The 17,651-nt window shown below is 39.4% G+C and overlaps 1 protein-coding gene across 1 annotated transcript; it reads left to right on the top strand.

Annotated features, from left to right (window-relative positions):
- Positions 1 to 2,583: 2,583 nt before the first annotated feature.
- On the top strand, positions 2,584 to 16,402 carry mboat1 (membrane bound O-acyltransferase domain containing 1). Its single transcript, XM_031298669.2, has 13 exons — positions 2,584 to 2,863; positions 3,375 to 3,520; positions 3,942 to 4,019; positions 6,206 to 6,301; positions 8,685 to 8,740; positions 9,013 to 9,067; positions 10,171 to 10,363; positions 10,681 to 10,873; positions 11,640 to 11,743; positions 11,903 to 11,967; positions 12,081 to 12,213; positions 12,601 to 12,752; positions 13,479 to 16,402. Exons 1-13 carry the CDS (start codon positions 2,774 to 2,776, stop codon positions 13,678 to 13,680), a joined length of 1,563 nt encoding a protein of 520 aa, XP_031154529.2. The 5' UTR covers positions 2,584 to 2,773; the 3' UTR covers positions 13,681 to 16,402.
- Positions 16,403 to 17,651: the final 1,249 nt, after the last annotated feature.

The raw sequence follows: 17,651 nt of genomic DNA, 5'->3' as shown, positions 1-17,651 counted from the left end.
AATGTAACTAAGTGCATCTAATCAAGTACTGTACTTAAGTACAATTCTGATGTATTTGTAGGCCTACTTTACTTGAGTATTTCCATTGTATGCTTTATACTTCTACTTCACTGCATTTCAGAGGGAAATATTGTACTTTTTTACATTACATTTAGCTACAGCTAAGATTGTACATACAAAATATGTCATCAGCTTAAAAATGATAATTGCTTAAAATAATATTTGGCCAATCACAACATTAAATTCTGTTTACACATAAATGCATACATAATAATAATACTACTACTAATAATAATAATAATAATAATATAATATACAGTATATCATGATATAATGCTCTGTAATGGGCCATTCAACGTTATTTTACTTTTAAGTACATTTTGAAGATAATACCTCTGTACTTTAATTAAATAAAATGTTAAGGACTTATTTGTGTAATGGAGTGTATTTTACAATGTGGTATTTCTACTTTCACTTGAGTAAAAGATTTGAATACTACCACTGCTTACATTACAGGTCTGAAAGTTGGTTTTCTCAGGCCATACAACACTTGGCGTATTGACATCATAGTATGGTCAATAGGTCAGAATGTACTGTATTTCCTGTAAATAGATCATGAATTGTGGTGAATTGTGTAAAAGAAACTTAACTGTCCTTACAAAATATATTTAAGCTCAACCATGCAGGCTGTTATTTTGTAGCTGATCTTGACCTCTGACCTCACCATTGAATACATGAGGTGGCCTAGTAGGCTACAAGAGGGAAGAAAATTCCCTCATGGGAATCTATTAAATGCCACATTAATTGTTATATGGTATATGGAAAGGCTAATTCATAGCTGGTGCCTCACTTTAAATGTCACCCTTGGACTCACCCTGTGCAAAAAGTGTTCATAGTAGGTGGCCACTGACAAAACTTCACATTTGGGCATTAATTATGACTCTCTCTAAATGCCATGTTTGGGCATTAATTATGACTCAAGCAATAACCTCTCAAAAATGAATAAAATTCATGCCATGGTCTTGCAGGAAAGAACATTCAGTCCTTTCACAGATGAACTTTCTTAACACACTCTGCAACACACACATGATTCATACATTTTGAAATTTTGAAGATTTGAGATTTGGGCGACCTCATATCTAAACTTTAACAAAGCAGGAGATGTATCATCCATTTTCAAGTGACAAATTCTCACCTGTGGCAATCACCTTTACACTAGTTGTAGTAGCCTACACACTGTCACGAACCCCTCCCCTTGAGCATGTTTTCCCTGTCTGTCTGGTTTGTTTCTGTGTTTTGTGTTACGTTCCTGAACGTACCCCGTTCCGGTTGCCGGGCAACGAGTGCAAGGCGGGAATTCCAGGATCACCTGAAACTGCTCTCACCTGTTCCTCATCAGCAATCTACACACCTGGTCCTGATCATCATCACAACACTATTTAAAGTTGTGACCTGACAGTCCCTGCCGATCGTTAGCCAAAGTCTACGCGTATGGTGTGTTTGCGCGGCAGCCTAAATCGTTTGCTAGTCAGTCTCTGTTCGCTTTGTTCGTTTATGCTTGTTCGCTTAATTGTTTCTCTGACTTACCTTCACCCCTGCCTGGCAACCAGAACCATCAACTTTCCTCAAGACCCCTGTCCACCAGTACTCACCTGCCAACACGTTCGTCACCACCACCAGCATTCCATCGCCCGTAGCCTACTCACCTGTCTACACGTCTGGCATTACCTTTTCAGTTATATTTTTGTCATCAATAAATACTCACCTTTTATGGGGGGCTGGGGAAAAAAAGGCTAAATCTTGGATCAAAAAATAAATACTCACCTTTTTTCACCACCTACCTTCTCGTGGTCTGCGTTTGGGTTCAGAACCTGAGAGGTCTGACACACACGTTACCACGTACCAAAATGGGATTCCTTCTGTCTTTGAATAACCTACTCAAACACTGTTAATTCATATTTTCTTCTGGTTAATGAGTAATGCTTTGTCACCATGAGTCACTGACAAAACACTCATTTTAAATAGGGCGGGGGAAATAGAGCTGATACCACTTTGTGAACTCCTGTTGCACAAAATTGGAAAGAGCCTGGATAACACAGCGGAAGTAAGATGAAATGGCTTTCATACGTTTTTGTTCTCAATCGACTTACTGGATAAATAAAGGTTAAAAAAAATATTCCAATGTTAAATGTAGGCTATAGACGCAGACGTTTCTCTTTAAAAATAATCTTTACTCACGATGCAGTCTATTTATTTTTAGATAAAAGCGTATGATACACTGCCACGTTTGAAAATGAGGGATAGGCATGTGGGGTAGGTAATGATGAACACATTTGTGTGAGAATTGTAATTAAAACATCGCCTTTTATAGTTGAATGTCTGTGAGTACATTGTGGGCGAAAACAAGTCCGTAGAGAATAGATTTCTCCTCACAGATATATCTTATTTGCTTTCTGTTAGCCTACAATGCTACAACCCCTAATTGTGCACGTTCGCAATCCGACTTTTATTTTGGAAGCAATGACCGGAAAAGCTATTCATTTTCTTTCTGTCACTGTTTTACTTGATTGGTATGTCTACTGTCCTAAGGATGAGGGGAGTACTGTATTCCTGGTCGTACTGTGTAACCTACTAGCTCGACTTGTCACGGAGGCTTTTGCCAAACAATGAATTTCTGTCAGAGAAAATAGTAAGTAGTTAAGATAAATAAAAAAAAAAACAAGGAAAAAGACAACCGGGAACATTGAGGCGTCGCGACAGAAAATTACGCAGGATGGGCGAGCGGGCGGACACTGCTTTTAAAACCACTGGATCCAAGTGGCTGCTGGCTGTCAGTGAATACTTGGGCTTTCCCCTTGATCAGGTAGGAGGATCTGTCCATGAATCACAAAACAACGAGGATATTTCGGAGTTAATAAACAGCATTCCCCAAGCTCTGTTATGTTATGAGTGGCACACTGTTATGACTGTAGGCTATCGTCTGCAAGTGTGTCACTTGTTAGAGAGACGTGCAGTTATTCCCTTATTGTCATCGACGCCCACATTGCAGTTCATAATTGCAATGATGTGTAGATTAAATGATGTTGGTGTCTCTCCAAAATGGCATTTAGAAACTGAAGACTTGCATGCAAAATGACTCGACGTTTATCGTCAACTATTTGATATTCTACTAAACAATTATCACAGAAAAACTATACATCCTTATAGAATTTATATGATACCACTGGGGATGATGAACCAAGTGGGAAAAAAAAAATTATTACCATGCATCATGCTGTCACAATATGTCCCTACAGGAGTATTATTTAGTTGTATTTTTTTCAGGTATTAAAAAGCAGATATTACCTATCCTAATCTCTACCTCTCCCACACAGGTGAATTTTATGGTGTGCCAGCTGTTTGCCCTGGCTGCTGCCTTCTGGTTTCGTCTCTACCTCAGTCCTAGCCATGCCAATCCATTGGTCAGGCACGCTGTGGCCACTCTCCTTGGCATTGCTTTTCTCATATTCTGCTTTGGATGGTACTGTATGATACTGTCAGAGATACTCTCACACAGTACTCCATTCAATTTCTCTTCATTTCCTGTCTTTACTGAGTCAGAAAGTCTGTGGTAGTGTGTGGTAGCCACTGAGTTCTCAACTATAATTGTCTACTAACTGTCTACCTTTCTGACAGATAGACAGGGCTGATGTCAAGTGTGCAGAGCTACAGGCTATAATTATAGGAGGACAATGAGGCTGTAGACAATAAAGGTGCACAGAAAAGAGAGACACAGGGGAAATGTTTGTGGTGGCATTTGATTCATGAGCAACGGGTTTCAGAGGAAACGTGTCTGGGCTGCACTGACATACAGCCCACTTCAATTTAAAATAATGAATACTGTATTTTTCAAATACTATTAATGATGGACATTTTCTGGTCCTGTGTGTCCTTGTCTGCAGGTACTCAGCTCACATCCTAGCAGTAGTGGTAGCAAGCTACTTGATCATCAACAAAGCTGACATCGACAATGTACACAGGTACGTGTTGGTCTTCATACTCATAAAGAGAAATTAACATTGAAGTCTGGGATAAAGCTAAGTTATGGAGACAAAATGTTGGATTATAAAATGGATCATGAAATGTTACAGCACTAAATAATGTATAATAATGTAAACATATCAAATATTAGGTGGAATTAAGAACATTCTTAAGTGCCTTGTGCAATCAATTAATGCCTTTTTGCCACACCTCTAGAAAGTCTTCAGGTAAAACTTGTCAGACAAGATCCACCTGGAGATGATTTACGTCATAAGAGTAAACAGATGGCTTAGTCTAGATAATGGTAACTATATTAAAGGTCCCATGGCATGAAAAATTTACTTTATGAGGTTTTTTAACATTAATATGAGTTCCCCTATCCTGCCTATGGCCCCCAAGTGGCTAGAAATGGCGATAGATGTAAACCAAGCCCTGGGTATCCTGCTCCACCTTTGAGAAAAAGTAAGCTCAGATGGGCCGATCTGGAATCTGCCCCTTATGTCGTCATAAGGGAAAAGGTTACCTCCCCCTTTCTCTGCTTTGCCCGCCCAGAGCATTTGGCCCGCCCATGAGAAAGAGAGAGACATCATGGCTTGCAAACAAGCGAAGTACGGCAGTTGGTCAAGGCCACACCCCCACCCTCCACCTCGCCCCCCTCTCTCCTCCTCAATAGCATTTAAAGCTACAGACACATAAATGGCACATCCTAAGGAAAGCTCATTGTGGGACTAGCTCTAGTGGCTGTAATTCTGCACCAAGGCTGAATTTCAGGAAAGAGACTTCAGATACAGTATTAGGGGACCACTAAGGTCTATATAAAAGCATCCAAAGAGCAGCATGTCATAGGACCTTTAATGCTTTATTTGTTGCAGTAAAGCAGTATTTGACATTAAAATCTGAAAAACAACATTTATTGTTTCTTACCTCTTGGAATGTACCCATTAATTTACTCCCTGCAATGCACCTCGTCCCTGTTATCCTTCTTTTAAAAATGGCCTTGAAAGAACTTGGCTCAAGTGTGTCATTGTAGTCTTTTTCTTTTTATGAATGGAGCAACATAAAAAAAAGGTTTTGTTAGGTTACCCTGGTTTATACGTGTAAAGGGATTACCTGCAGGGGCAGGAAGATAACACCTGTGTTCTATACGTATATGTGGAGGCAAAAACACACCATAAACTGTGTTCGTGCTGATTGTTAAACATGCATACCACATTACACCCCTCTTTATCACTGGCACAGGGTGAAAGAAGGTAACAAACTCAGGACACTATAGTGCATACACGTAACGTAACGTAAAGTAACACAAGTAATTATTCTGATATGTTATAATGTCAACATTTGGGACTATTAGGAATTTGTTGTGGTGATCCTGGTGTTAAACATTTACCATTCTTTTTGAAGACTTGAATTCATTTGAGCTTGAACCGGATGATTAGTAATCATTTTACCTTTAATTACATTTTTACCTTTAGAATAGGTCAGTTCATACATTTTCATAGTATCAACCAGCAGCTCCTCTGATAAGTCAGGACACAGTATACAAATTTAAAAAATATTTAAAGACAGAACTGCATGTTGTGACTGACATATTTTTAAACCAACTTCACTGGTAACAAGTAAATTATTCTTTTTGACCCATTTCAAATTTACAAGTGCACATCAACAAGGTTTGCAGCAACTTATGTAAAATTATGTTTTGATGAAGACATTTAAGGAAAATTAATAACATTCAGGTAACAAATGTTAAATTCTTAGCATCCGACTTTGGAAAAAAAAAAATTATGTAAGAAAGGCATCCATGTGGCTGTCTTAATCCGAGTATGCAGAAAAAAAAATAGCTGCCATTAGCTGCCGCCTAGACGACCAGCTAGTCTTCCCGGGGTCCAAAAGGTGGCAGCCCTACTTGGTAATATTAACTCTTATATTACCAGAATATCTTTTTGTCTGATGTAGTTTCTTTTCTTTTTTTTAAGATTACTTTTGGGCATTTTAGGCTTTTATTTCACAGGACAGCTGAAGACATGAAAGGGGAGAGAGAGGGGGAAATGACATGCAGCAAAGGGCCGCAGGGCGGAGTCGAACCCGGGCCTGCTGCGTCGAGGAGTAAACCTGGGCGCCTGCTCTATCAACTGAGCTAACCGGGCGCCCTTGTCTGATTTAGTTTTGTTAATTCCTCCACACACAGGTATTCCATGGTGACGGCTATGGGCTACTTGACACTGTGCCAAGTGAGCAGAGTCTTTATCTATAACTATGGAGTTCTGTCCACTGACTTCTCTGGGTAAGGAAACACGTAATCACTCTGTAATCTTCTCTCTTTGCCACACCTTCTTGGTGACAGCATATTAATCATTTTTACAATCACACCGTTTTAGAGCAGTTGTGATGTAATCAGTTAACATATGAAACTGTGTTGTACCTGTTTACACATTCGCCAGTGCCACGGCCTTGTGTAAAGACAACGCCACTGATTAAAAAGCAGCAGTGTTGATTGTTCACAGTTGACATTGTAGAGTTAAGGTACTTGCTGCCTCCTGGCAACTGTGACTTTGTTGTGCTAGAAACAAGGCTGCTTCTAAAGGAGTGAGCAGTTTACTCTTTTTCTCTTTTTTTTCATTACAGCATTACATTTGGACTCGACTCTTTCAGAATTATAAAGAAGAGCTAAAAGAAGAATTTAGCGAAGCAGGAGGGGATTTCCTATAACAGAAGATGAGCAGTGACTCCTTTGTCATTGCTTATTATTTCATAAATGAAAGATTGCATCATCAAAAATGACTATTTTGAAATAGAAACTCTGCCCACATAGCCTAGAAATCTAGACGCACCCTAGCAGCAGCAAATGTAATTTGCAGTCAGGGTCAGTCTAGCATGGCTTGCGACCTGGAAAAACCAAATTCTGGTCAGGCCAATCACATTGTGTATATGTGGGTCTGGCTTGTCAGGCTACTGCCTACAGGTATTAACTGCAACTTCATTCCATAGCTATTCTTACATTAATGGCATGTGGTTGCTTTGATAAAGAGGGTTATCATTTTGTTCACATACTGGGCCTCCCAGGATTCTCAAAAATCAGACAAATATTGAACTAAACATGGAGCTGCAAATACATGTGTTTTGTCAGGCCTGAGGTGGTAGCAGTGGTTTTACTGTGATGGTTCATACCAGATAAACCGGATAATAATAGTGTTTACTGTGTGCAGTTACTTTTTGAAAGGTGACTGTTGAATTTGCTGGCTCCTGTATTCAGCAACTTTTTGCCCAGTTCTGGTCTAGATGAAATTGCTGGCAGCAGCACTTGCAATCCGCCGTGTGACTTTAGCGATGATCAGCCAGGCCTGTGAGTCAGCCTTGGTAGGGTCATATATTGAATTAGAGATCCAGCTTATTTAAGCTTTCAGATTGGACAGATGAATAGTTGTGAATCACAGAGATAGTGTACATATGTGTAGCTACTTACACAGGATTGGATGTAATAATCCGGTGCTAAAGACAATACTTATAAATATAAGGTTCTGTGACTCACAGTGCTTTTTTCTTTGCTTGTGTAACACCATTCATTTCATTTGCGGTTTTATACTGTCATGTTGTCCTCACTATCACCTTGATATACCCACAGTTAATTTAGAGCTCGTCTCTAAAGTCTGTGTGCTTTTCTCCCATTTGTCATTCAGCATTTCCATAAGCCGATCTTACTGAATATGTGCAAGGCAGCAGAACTGAAACTGAACCGGGTCAAAATCTTGTGTACAAGGCCAACTTTAGAGTCTACATGGAAAAACAGAGTCTGTTGGCTACAGCGGTGGAGAGAGTTGCACATACTGGCTGGCACCCTGAAAAGGTTTCTCTAAAGCCAACTGCCAACTCTCATTGAGCTGGCACTGCCAGCCGCTCGGCCCCTCTCTGCCTCGGTTATCCATGCTGTCCACACAATGCAGCCCACTCAAACACAGGAACCTGTGTGTGTGTGTGTGTGTGTGTGTGTGTGTGTGTGAGAGAGAGAGAGAGAGAGAGAGAGATGTAGTTTGTGTGCCTTTGCACACTTACATTCTTGGGACAGAGAGGTCTTTATCTGTGAATGAAACTAGTAAAGGGGGTGTGAAACTAGTCTGTTCAGAATTATTGTACAGGACCTTAATGCCCTCCGCTGTCGCCTCCCTTCCATAATTTTTGGTATCCATTAATGGCTAGCTTACTGAAACGACTGAAACCAAAATGTAGCTGTATGTGTGGTAATGTATGTTCACCTAGTCTCTCTGTTTACTGTTGTGTATTGTTGTTCTGGATGACTGAATTGCATGGCAAATAAGTGTGAAAAAAACTACAGTTTTTGATGGATGAAATGTTCTTACTAGCAATATTCCATTGGTTTAATCAATGTTAGAAAATCAATGTACTTACAGTGTGAGCTTGAGAAGATGGCTGTCAGGCTGTACTGGTTTCAAAGAGAGACGGGGAATTAAGTGAAAATTTAGAGATTTGAATGAATTGCATTGGATTAATGACCTGACATTGTCATATAATAGATGACTAAAACATTTTTTTTACTTAAACATCCTGCTGTGGATTAAACGTGGAGTGCTGAGGCAGAAATAGCATAAGCATATTGTATTATAGGGATTTTACATCATTAACTTTGTACTTTCATTATTTTTTCTACCCAGGCCTCTGATGATAGTAACCCAGAAGATAACCACACTGGCTTTCCAGCTCCACGACGGTAAGGCAGAGGAGAAGATGACCACACACACACACACACACACACACACACACACACACACACACTGCTCACCCATTGTCCAGGCGAAGTAGAATTTGGGCCTTGCTGCTTGAATGGAGAAGAAAATATATGTCAAACCATGACAATACCAGGACCCTGAAACTAAAGCAGCTAAATGAAATTCAGCCATCATTCATTTTATAATTTGCTGAAAAATGACAAAATGAAAGTTTCCAAACAGGTTACTCATGACGTCATCTCTTATTTTTCAGGTATGTGTAAGAAAGCTGAACAACTGACCCCAGAGCAGAAGCCTCTGGCTATAAAGTAAGTTTTTACCGTGGTAAATACTCACAACTTCCAGTACACTTGGAGTGTGAAACATCCAGGGTATAGCCTTTTGGCAGACAAGGCAGAGCACTGTGTCCTGCGAATAATGACATCTTTTTTTCCCTACTGAATTTAGCTGATTTCTTTTAAAGCTGATCTTTGAGGTGCACATAGTTTACAATGTAGGGTTGATATGGTAGGGTTGCATCTGAATTAACACCTTATTTAAAGAATAAATAACTGTTTCTTTTCCTTTAGCCACGAAGGACAATGACAAGGAGATGCATTCATGGTGAATAGCTTGTTCATGTAAAAAGCATGCTGTGAACTTAGAAAAGAGGCATCATTTTGCATGGAAAATATTACATTTTATGCATGTGAATCGATAAAACAACAGTCATCAGTGTACCATGCATGCCATTTTAAAACAAAAATTCTAATGAATTTTAAAATGTATCAAAAAGCGATCATAACACATAGTGTTGCTCTTGTCTGATAATCCTGCAGCTCTAAATTCCATGATTGTCTCATTTTTGTTAGCTTAATTTAAGATTCCTGGGCTACCAAATAGTTTTGGATACCAACATGTATACTTATTATAATTAATATAGACGGCAGCTCAATAGGTCAAAACCTTTCTCTCAGGAATCAATAAGCTTATTAAAGCAGATTTTTTAATATAATTTCCTGTTTACTTCATTGTTTGGAACTGGTAACACTTCATAACCAGTTCTCAATATACCCAACTCTGGTTTCTTAAAATGCTGCAGAACTGCTGTCGGAGAACCAAAAGGGACCAGATCAAAAGCTCATTTATAATGTGGATTGTCTCATGTGAAATTTTAAAAAGTCAAAGTTTTTGTCATTCATAGAATGTTTACTTTTGTGTAACGTTTCATCTGCCAAGCAATTATACAGGTTCACAGAACTCCTTTTTTAAATGTGTCATTTTTATTTAAAAATAATGGCATGCTTTTCTCACTATCCACCAAACTTAGATGAAAGAAATTGAATACCACTGTTGCTTTCTCACATGAAGTGATCACTGTTATCATACTAAAAATATGATTCTCGTTTGTTTTAAATTATTTCTCCTACAGTGTAAGGCCTTCTCTCATCGAGTACCTGAGCTACAATCTGAACTTCCTGAGTGTATTGGTGGGACCATGCAGTAACTATAAGGAATACATAGACTTCATAGAGGGCAGACACATCAGCATGAGGCTTAGGCAGCACTCTGGGATGTGTAATGGGCAGAACGGTTATGATAAGACACCGGAGCCATCACCACTGGTAAGTTAATGAATGCATACCTGGTTGCTGCTTCCTTAATGGCACAGCATAACCTGGGACTGTAGTAAAATCTGTCTAAGTCTTCTCCTACTTAGATTTTTGTATTCACTGAGACTCGAATCTTATCAGAGTCAGATTCTTCCATTTTTGCACCTAGTCCTGTTGTCATTGTTTCAGCCTTGGTTGTAAATATGGCTCATTTCCTCTGATCTCAACTGGACCTGGTTTTGGAGTGACTTAATTAGTCCAGTGGTCATCACGTCCATTCGTAATGTGTGTTTCCATCGCTGCTCAGCAGTTATCCATTTTCTCTGCAGAACGCTGTCTGTCGAAAATTGCTGGTCTGCAGCGGATGTATGCTGTTCTTCCTCACAGTGACTCGGTCCTTGCCGATAAAGTACAACGTGGACCTTCACTTTGTCAGCCAAGCCCCCTTCCTCACAAGGCTTACCTACGCTTTCTTCTCCATTCAAGCAGCAAGGCCCAAATTCTACTTCGCCTGGACACTAGGTGAGCAGTGTGTGTGTGTGTGTGTGTGTGTGTGTTTGCGTGCGTGCGTGCGTGCGTGCGTGCGTGCGTGTGTGTGTTAGAGTGCGGATCGGGTCGCATTTTTCTGAACCCGCCCCGAGCCCGACAGGCATTAAGATATTTATGTCCGAGCCCGACACAGTTAAAATCTCGTTTTTTTCTCATACTAATGACACATGTACGTTTGTTGGTGTGGAAAGCCCGCTTTTATTAAGCAACTGTTTGTTTGTTTGTTTATTTAGGCTCCTCATTAGCTCCTACATTGCAGGTGCTATTCTTCCTGAGGTCCTTACAACTCACTTGAAAATGTGGCAATGCAATAATCAATACACATAACAATATCATAAACAATAAAAAATAAAAATTGTAAGACAAAAACTAAACATACACTATCATTTCATGACACAACTCATATAAAATAACAAAATACACACACATAAGACAAGGACAGACACATAGACAGCTCCACCAGTGCAGTCATCGGGCATTCATACATTTAGGTTGAACACATTTTTAAGACCGGTATATCCACATACTATCGTCACATAACTTCTCTCACAGTTGAACAAACATACATATGTTTTTAAACCTCAACCAATGTTGTTTCTGTAGGAAGGCATTCGGAAATGTCAACAGATGAGCGCATCAGCGCACATGGGGCAGCAAGCGCACATTAACACAGGCGCGCACCTACATAGTGTGTGTGTGTGTGTGTGTGCGATTTAATTTTTTTCCTCTGTCCTGTCAGCTGATGCAGTCAACAACGCTGCAGGTTATGGTTTCTTGGGGATGGATGAAAATGGAAAGCCATCTTGGGACCTTATGTGCAACCTCAACATCCTGGGGATTGAGGTACCCTCAATGTTTTACGTGATTTAATAAACATACATACACAGTCTCTCTACATTGTGTTAAGTTTCATGCACGTTCATGTTGGTCAAAATCAGGCAATGACTTTTAGAGGACAAAGTTACTGTTATGTGGTTATTGTTATTTATTGATATATTTCAGACCGCCACAAGCTTTAAGACATTCATAGACAACTGGAATATTCGAACAGGAATTTGGCTCAAAACGTAAGTACTGCAAATGTGAACTCCAATACGCATGCACGCAGTGAGAAAACATTTACTCAGCTGTCTATTTCATAAACTCTTTTGAATATGTTTGATTACTCTCATCTCTTCAGGGTGTGTTATGACCGAGCCCCCAAACACAGGTTGGCGTTGACCTTTATCCTGTCTGCCCTGTGGCACGGTGTTTATCCAGGGTACTATTTCACCTTCATCACTGCCATCCCCATCACCATGGCAGCACGAGCTGTGAGTACTCTACCTCCTCTGGAAATTCAAATAAATACTTCATCTTCAATCTTACTTTTAAATGCAAACAAAAACACAGTTCTTAATAGTGATAAAAATGGTTCTGTCAGAAAATAGCTATATAAGAAGTGGCGCTTTCCTGTAGCTGAGGTAAGGTTGGTTGAGCATCTCAGTTTTCAGAGAAAACCCAATAAGTGCACCTGGCTGACCTGTTGATGATAGTAGATGTTTTTACCAAAGCAAAATATACCATACACCAATGAATGGTTTTAATAGACTAAATTCATACAATCAAGAAAGGTATTAAAGTATTTTCATGTAACTTTATAGGCTTAGTATCACTGGTGTGAATGTATCCCTCTCTGCTCATCTGTCTCTCCGCACCAGGTACGTAAGTCAGTTCGCCACTACTTCCTGGGCTTCAGAGGCTTGAAGCTAGGTTACGACATTTTAACTTGGGCTGCCACCCAGCTGGCCATCTGCTACACCGTTATGCCTTTTCTACTTCTTGCAGTAGAGCCCACTTTGGTTTATTACAGGTATGTAATTCATCTTAAGTCCTCTCACCTCTTAAATCCAATTCATGCTTACTGCTTTCGTGGGACCGCGTGGGTATGTGTGACACAAATTTCATCATAGTTCTCGCCATCTTGTTTTCTAATGCATGTGAAGAGCGTCGTACGCAGACCCCTGATTGTAGTAGGTATAGAAGTGAATGCACGTCCGCCCTGCACATGCAAGTCCGCAGCTAACAGCATTCGTATTGAAGTTTGAATAAACATGAGAATGTACAAACAGTGAAATGTGGTTATGAGAAATGAGTACCAGTGCACCTGTGTTTAGGTCATTTCTGAATACATTTTTGTGTACAGGTGTATTGCCACAAATTTGTTCAGTTTAAGGAAATGTTCTGTGGATCCACTCAACAAACTACGAAATTGTTGTATGGAACCAGATCATTTTGGCATTAAAAACCGCCTAATCCACTTATTGTTGCATCTTTAGTATTCATGCATTTGCAGGCCTTTAGCGATATATAGATGTTATTTTAGGAGCTATGCCAGCAATGCTGTTTCTACTGGCTGATGACATTTATTAAGGTTGAAAAGTAGAGGCCCAGAATTCTCCTTTGTTTTATACATTTCCAAAAAATAGTAGTTTCGAAGCTTTATTTTGTAATCTCATTTTTTCCTACTGATCAACATTTCCCCTTACAGTACTTTCATGACAAAGTTACAAAACTTACACTCCATTTTTCCTCCTAGGTCTATGTACTTCCACGTTCACATCATCAGCATTCTGGCTGTGATCGCCCTGCATCGGAAACACAAATCCAGTGAACCCACTGCCACCACCAAAACGTTTTACTCCTCCTCCTCCTCCTCCTCCTCCTCCTCCTCCTCCTCCTCTTTGTGCTATGCCCAGTGCCAGCCTGTTCACTCTAACAACAATGACAAAGTAGACTGAAAATCCCCACTTCACGTTCTTTTACCAGGCTCTCATTCAAGGGTGAATATCCCTTAAGGGCATTCAGCCAACTTAAAATGGGAAAACATTATTTAATTTTGGGACAATACAGAGTTAAGAAAAAACTATGATGGTACATAATGATGCATGACTTGAACCTATGACACTGGATGTACATGGGGAGAGCTGCCATATAGTAAGGTTAACAAGATCAGAAACTGAATCTGATTCTAAGAGAACATATCAAACACAAGCAAAGCAGGCAGACTGAAAAGAAAAACACTAGCTAAGGGAACGTCTCTGGTACCACCACTACCCCCAGGACGCTGGCCTCCTTCCGCTTTTCCCTCCACCTGCCCCCCCTCCATGCCCAGCTCTTCATCATCTTACAGCCTGCCTGTTCCAACAACAATGCAACAATGTGAAGAGAGAAAGGAGGCTGACTTTCTTTCCTGTCCTATCTCCAAGTACTGCCGATTGGTGGGATCTAAGCCAGCACAGTGGGAGAGCAGCTCATAAACGGTGCACAAATACCAGGACACACAAACTCATGCATTACCAGACAGACACTAGGACACAAGTATGCACAATCTCTCTCAGACACGCTCCTACTTGGTCACACTCTGATGGCACACAAAGGCTGCGCTTGTGTGGCTCCAGGCAGCAAGAGCATACCAAAAGGCCTGGTGTGTGTGTGTGTGTGTGTGTGTGTGTGTGTGTGTGTGTGTGTGTGTGTGTGTGTGTGTGTGTGTGTGTGTGTGTGTGTGTGTGTGTGTGTGTGTGTGTGTGTGTGTGTGTGTGTGTGTTGTCATTATGAAAAACTGCAGACTGTGTTGGTATGGGTGGAACGACATGGCAATGGAATACAAATTATACAATGCAGCTCTCAAACTGTCCAGTAAAACTATTAAAGAAGTATTTTAAGGCAGGATGGCAGCTCTTCCAGGTGAGGAGACCATCATGTAGGACACCAGAATGGTTAATCTGATCAAGAATAGGAATTTATAAATCAAATATATTTCTTCTCAGTAGGAGCATGTTGCTGTTTTTTTTGTTCTGTGGTTCTTTGTGAGAAAGAACATGTTTGGAAACTGTAGATTTACTAGAGCTTATCAGCAGCTGCAGGTTGATTTAACAGAGACATCTGCTGGTTGTTTGTACTGTCTGAACGCTGCTGAATGAAGCAATGAAGGTAAGCTCATGTGGACTGACTGAAACTACCCCGCTGCAGCATTTCCCAATGTAATTTCATACCAACTATAAGCAGAAAGCACATTTTTCTTCTGATATTACAATTTCTTCAATTTCTCCTCTTCACTAGCTTTTATCTTTGCACAATCGGAAGTTAATAAATCAGTGGTTGATGCTTATGATTAGAGATGAGCTAAGCACGGTGAAAACAAAAAGATACATTCATGTTTTGAAATGATGAATTATTCTGTTATTTTTTGTTATCAAGAAGTTATCACTCGTAAGAGGTTTGGGTCGCATTGGGAGTTTTAAAAGTGGCACAGTGGCTTGGTTATTAATGGTGCTACCTGCTGCAAGCTAGCATGTTAGCTTTTAACTACATATTGTATATGGGTTGGTTGTAATAAGGTGTGCTAACAATGCTAACGCTGCAATGTGATAATATTTTTTTGGTTGTGTTAACAGTGCCTGGTGATGAAAAATGACATTGCATTTGTCAGGCTATGCATTTTAAATGCATTTTATGGGTTGCCTAATGAAAATGCAATTTCTTTCCACGGGTATAGCATGCAAACAGCATTTTTGTCTGTTGAATCATGTTGGAGACACAATCTTTATGCATTGTATTACCTGCTTTAGATTTTAATCCCAACCTTTTTGACTTTGCCTGTTTGGGCTCAGTTTGGACTCAACCCTCTGATTCTTATTTGTAAAGCATCAGCATACAGCATGTTTATACAAGAAAAAGAAAAAACATCAAACATTTATATGACAAAGATTACATCTGTGTCATATAAAAATCACACTTCTTTGCTGTGACAAGGACCTAGTTCACAGATAGTGAAGTGTTGACACGGGGGCGGCGGGGGGGCATTCATCAAATTAACATTGATTATTAAATAAATACAGCAGGGGAATTATTTAAGATTGTGTTGATTATTTTAATGTTTACCTGCACATTAGTACCTCTTGAAGTTGATGAAGCATCAGTAATGACTGCTCTGGGACCCTGTAGACTTTGCAAGAGGCCTGGAGTTATAAACCTAAATGCTGATGGTAATGCCCCATCCCCATGACAGCCACTGTCAAAAACGTACTGCAACTAAACTCAAGAGGTTTCTGTGTGCTGGAAAGTGTTTCCAAGTATTAGTTTGCTCTAACATAAACTTGTTTGTTCTTTTTGTGAAGCAAAGCCTTTATTAATTGATATGGAACTAGCTGTAGCCTTTAAATATGTTTTTATCATTAATATGTTCACGGCACTGTATAGTTTGCCAGTCTGCATGTTGGTAATGTGTTCTTAGTGCAGGAAAATGAGCGATGAGTGGCACATATACATTGTGACTGTTAAAATGAGCAGCTATTTGAATGATGTAATACTGATTATACAGATATTTTTTTGTATGTGTTTTTGCAAATGTATGCATGATCACTGACAGAGTGTGTGCTGTTCCATTGTAGTATTGTTTGTATGGAGGAAAGAGTGACTGGTATAAAAAATATTTGAGTAACAAATAAAGCTTCAGTAAAAAAAATGTGTTTATTCAATTTGTTTTAAGTTTGAATTGTCTGATACAAAAACATTTTAAGTTTTTATATATATATAATGAGGAATTATAAACCATTACAAAGACAAACGTCATTTTTGTATTCTGACCTCTTATTAATTCCAGGTGCCAGAGTCCTATTTGTTTTCTATCTGTTAGTGATTCTCCCTCTATGCGACGCCTGTCCCATGCTGTTTATTCTCAGATAATACTCTCAAAGTGGCTGCCTCTCTGTCCCTTGTGTCACTTGTCCGTTCCCCTCTGACACGGATATGCCTGTGTGTTCGCCTGCTGTGTTTTGATCCAACCTGACCTCCAGAGAACTAATGACATCCAGGGGAAGAAGAAAATGTGATAAAGATGACAACTAGCAGCAACAAAATATACTTAAATCCCTGCAACCCTAGAGTATGCTCCACTTTAGATCTTTACGCAGGACACAGTCATCCAAAACAGTCAGTTTGTTTTTTTACTCAGTATGAGACTGATTGCCAACTGATTGAAAAATGTGGAGAAATACAGGTGGTTATACGGCCCTAAGAATAGTTCAACACAACCAATTCAGTAACAGGTGGGCTTGTGGAGGGACTAAGTAAGGTAGATAAAATATACTGTATATTTAATTTTCAAATATTAAATATTTGACTTTTTTTTAACTCAATGTGTGTATAGAGAAGTCAAACTTGAAAACCTTGCATCATTGTAAAATATTCTGTCAATAAATAAAATGCACTGCTTTCTCTGTACACAGCTTCACAGTGAGTCTACTGCCTTCTGGAGCTAGAGCAGGGAAATGCAGTTTATCTTGTTTGGCAGTAAAGTCTATATATAGAGACAAATGTGGTGATAACACATGCACATAAGCATATTATCAAAATGCATAATCAAAAAAAAAAGTCCACCCCAGGCCAGATGTTTGCAGCCAGGTGATTTTGGTTTAATTAAAGCTGATAAAAGAAAACAGAAACAGACCCCTATTCTCTACTCCATTTTTTCCTCTATATTATATTCCTCCCAATTAATCATTTTAATTTCTCACTTCTTACATATGTACAGAACACATCCTGAATGTATACTTTAAAATACAAAAAATGTAAAACTCATTAACTTAGTACTAACAGAAATCAATGATGATTGTTTAGCACCATGAACTATGTCACAAAATAAAGTCATGCATACTGCCACACTACAGATGAAAGTGCTGCAAAGAGACCAGAACACAGAAATCAGGTT

This window comes from Sander lucioperca, chromosome 10, assembly GCF_008315115.2.
Source record: "Sander lucioperca isolate FBNREF2018 chromosome 10, SLUC_FBN_1.2, whole genome shotgun sequence".
Classification (NCBI taxonomy): domain Eukaryota; kingdom Metazoa; phylum Chordata; class Actinopteri; order Perciformes; family Percidae; genus Sander; species Sander lucioperca.
The sequence above is the reverse complement of the archived record's forward strand: the minus strand, read 5'-3'. Positions and strand labels throughout refer to the sequence as shown.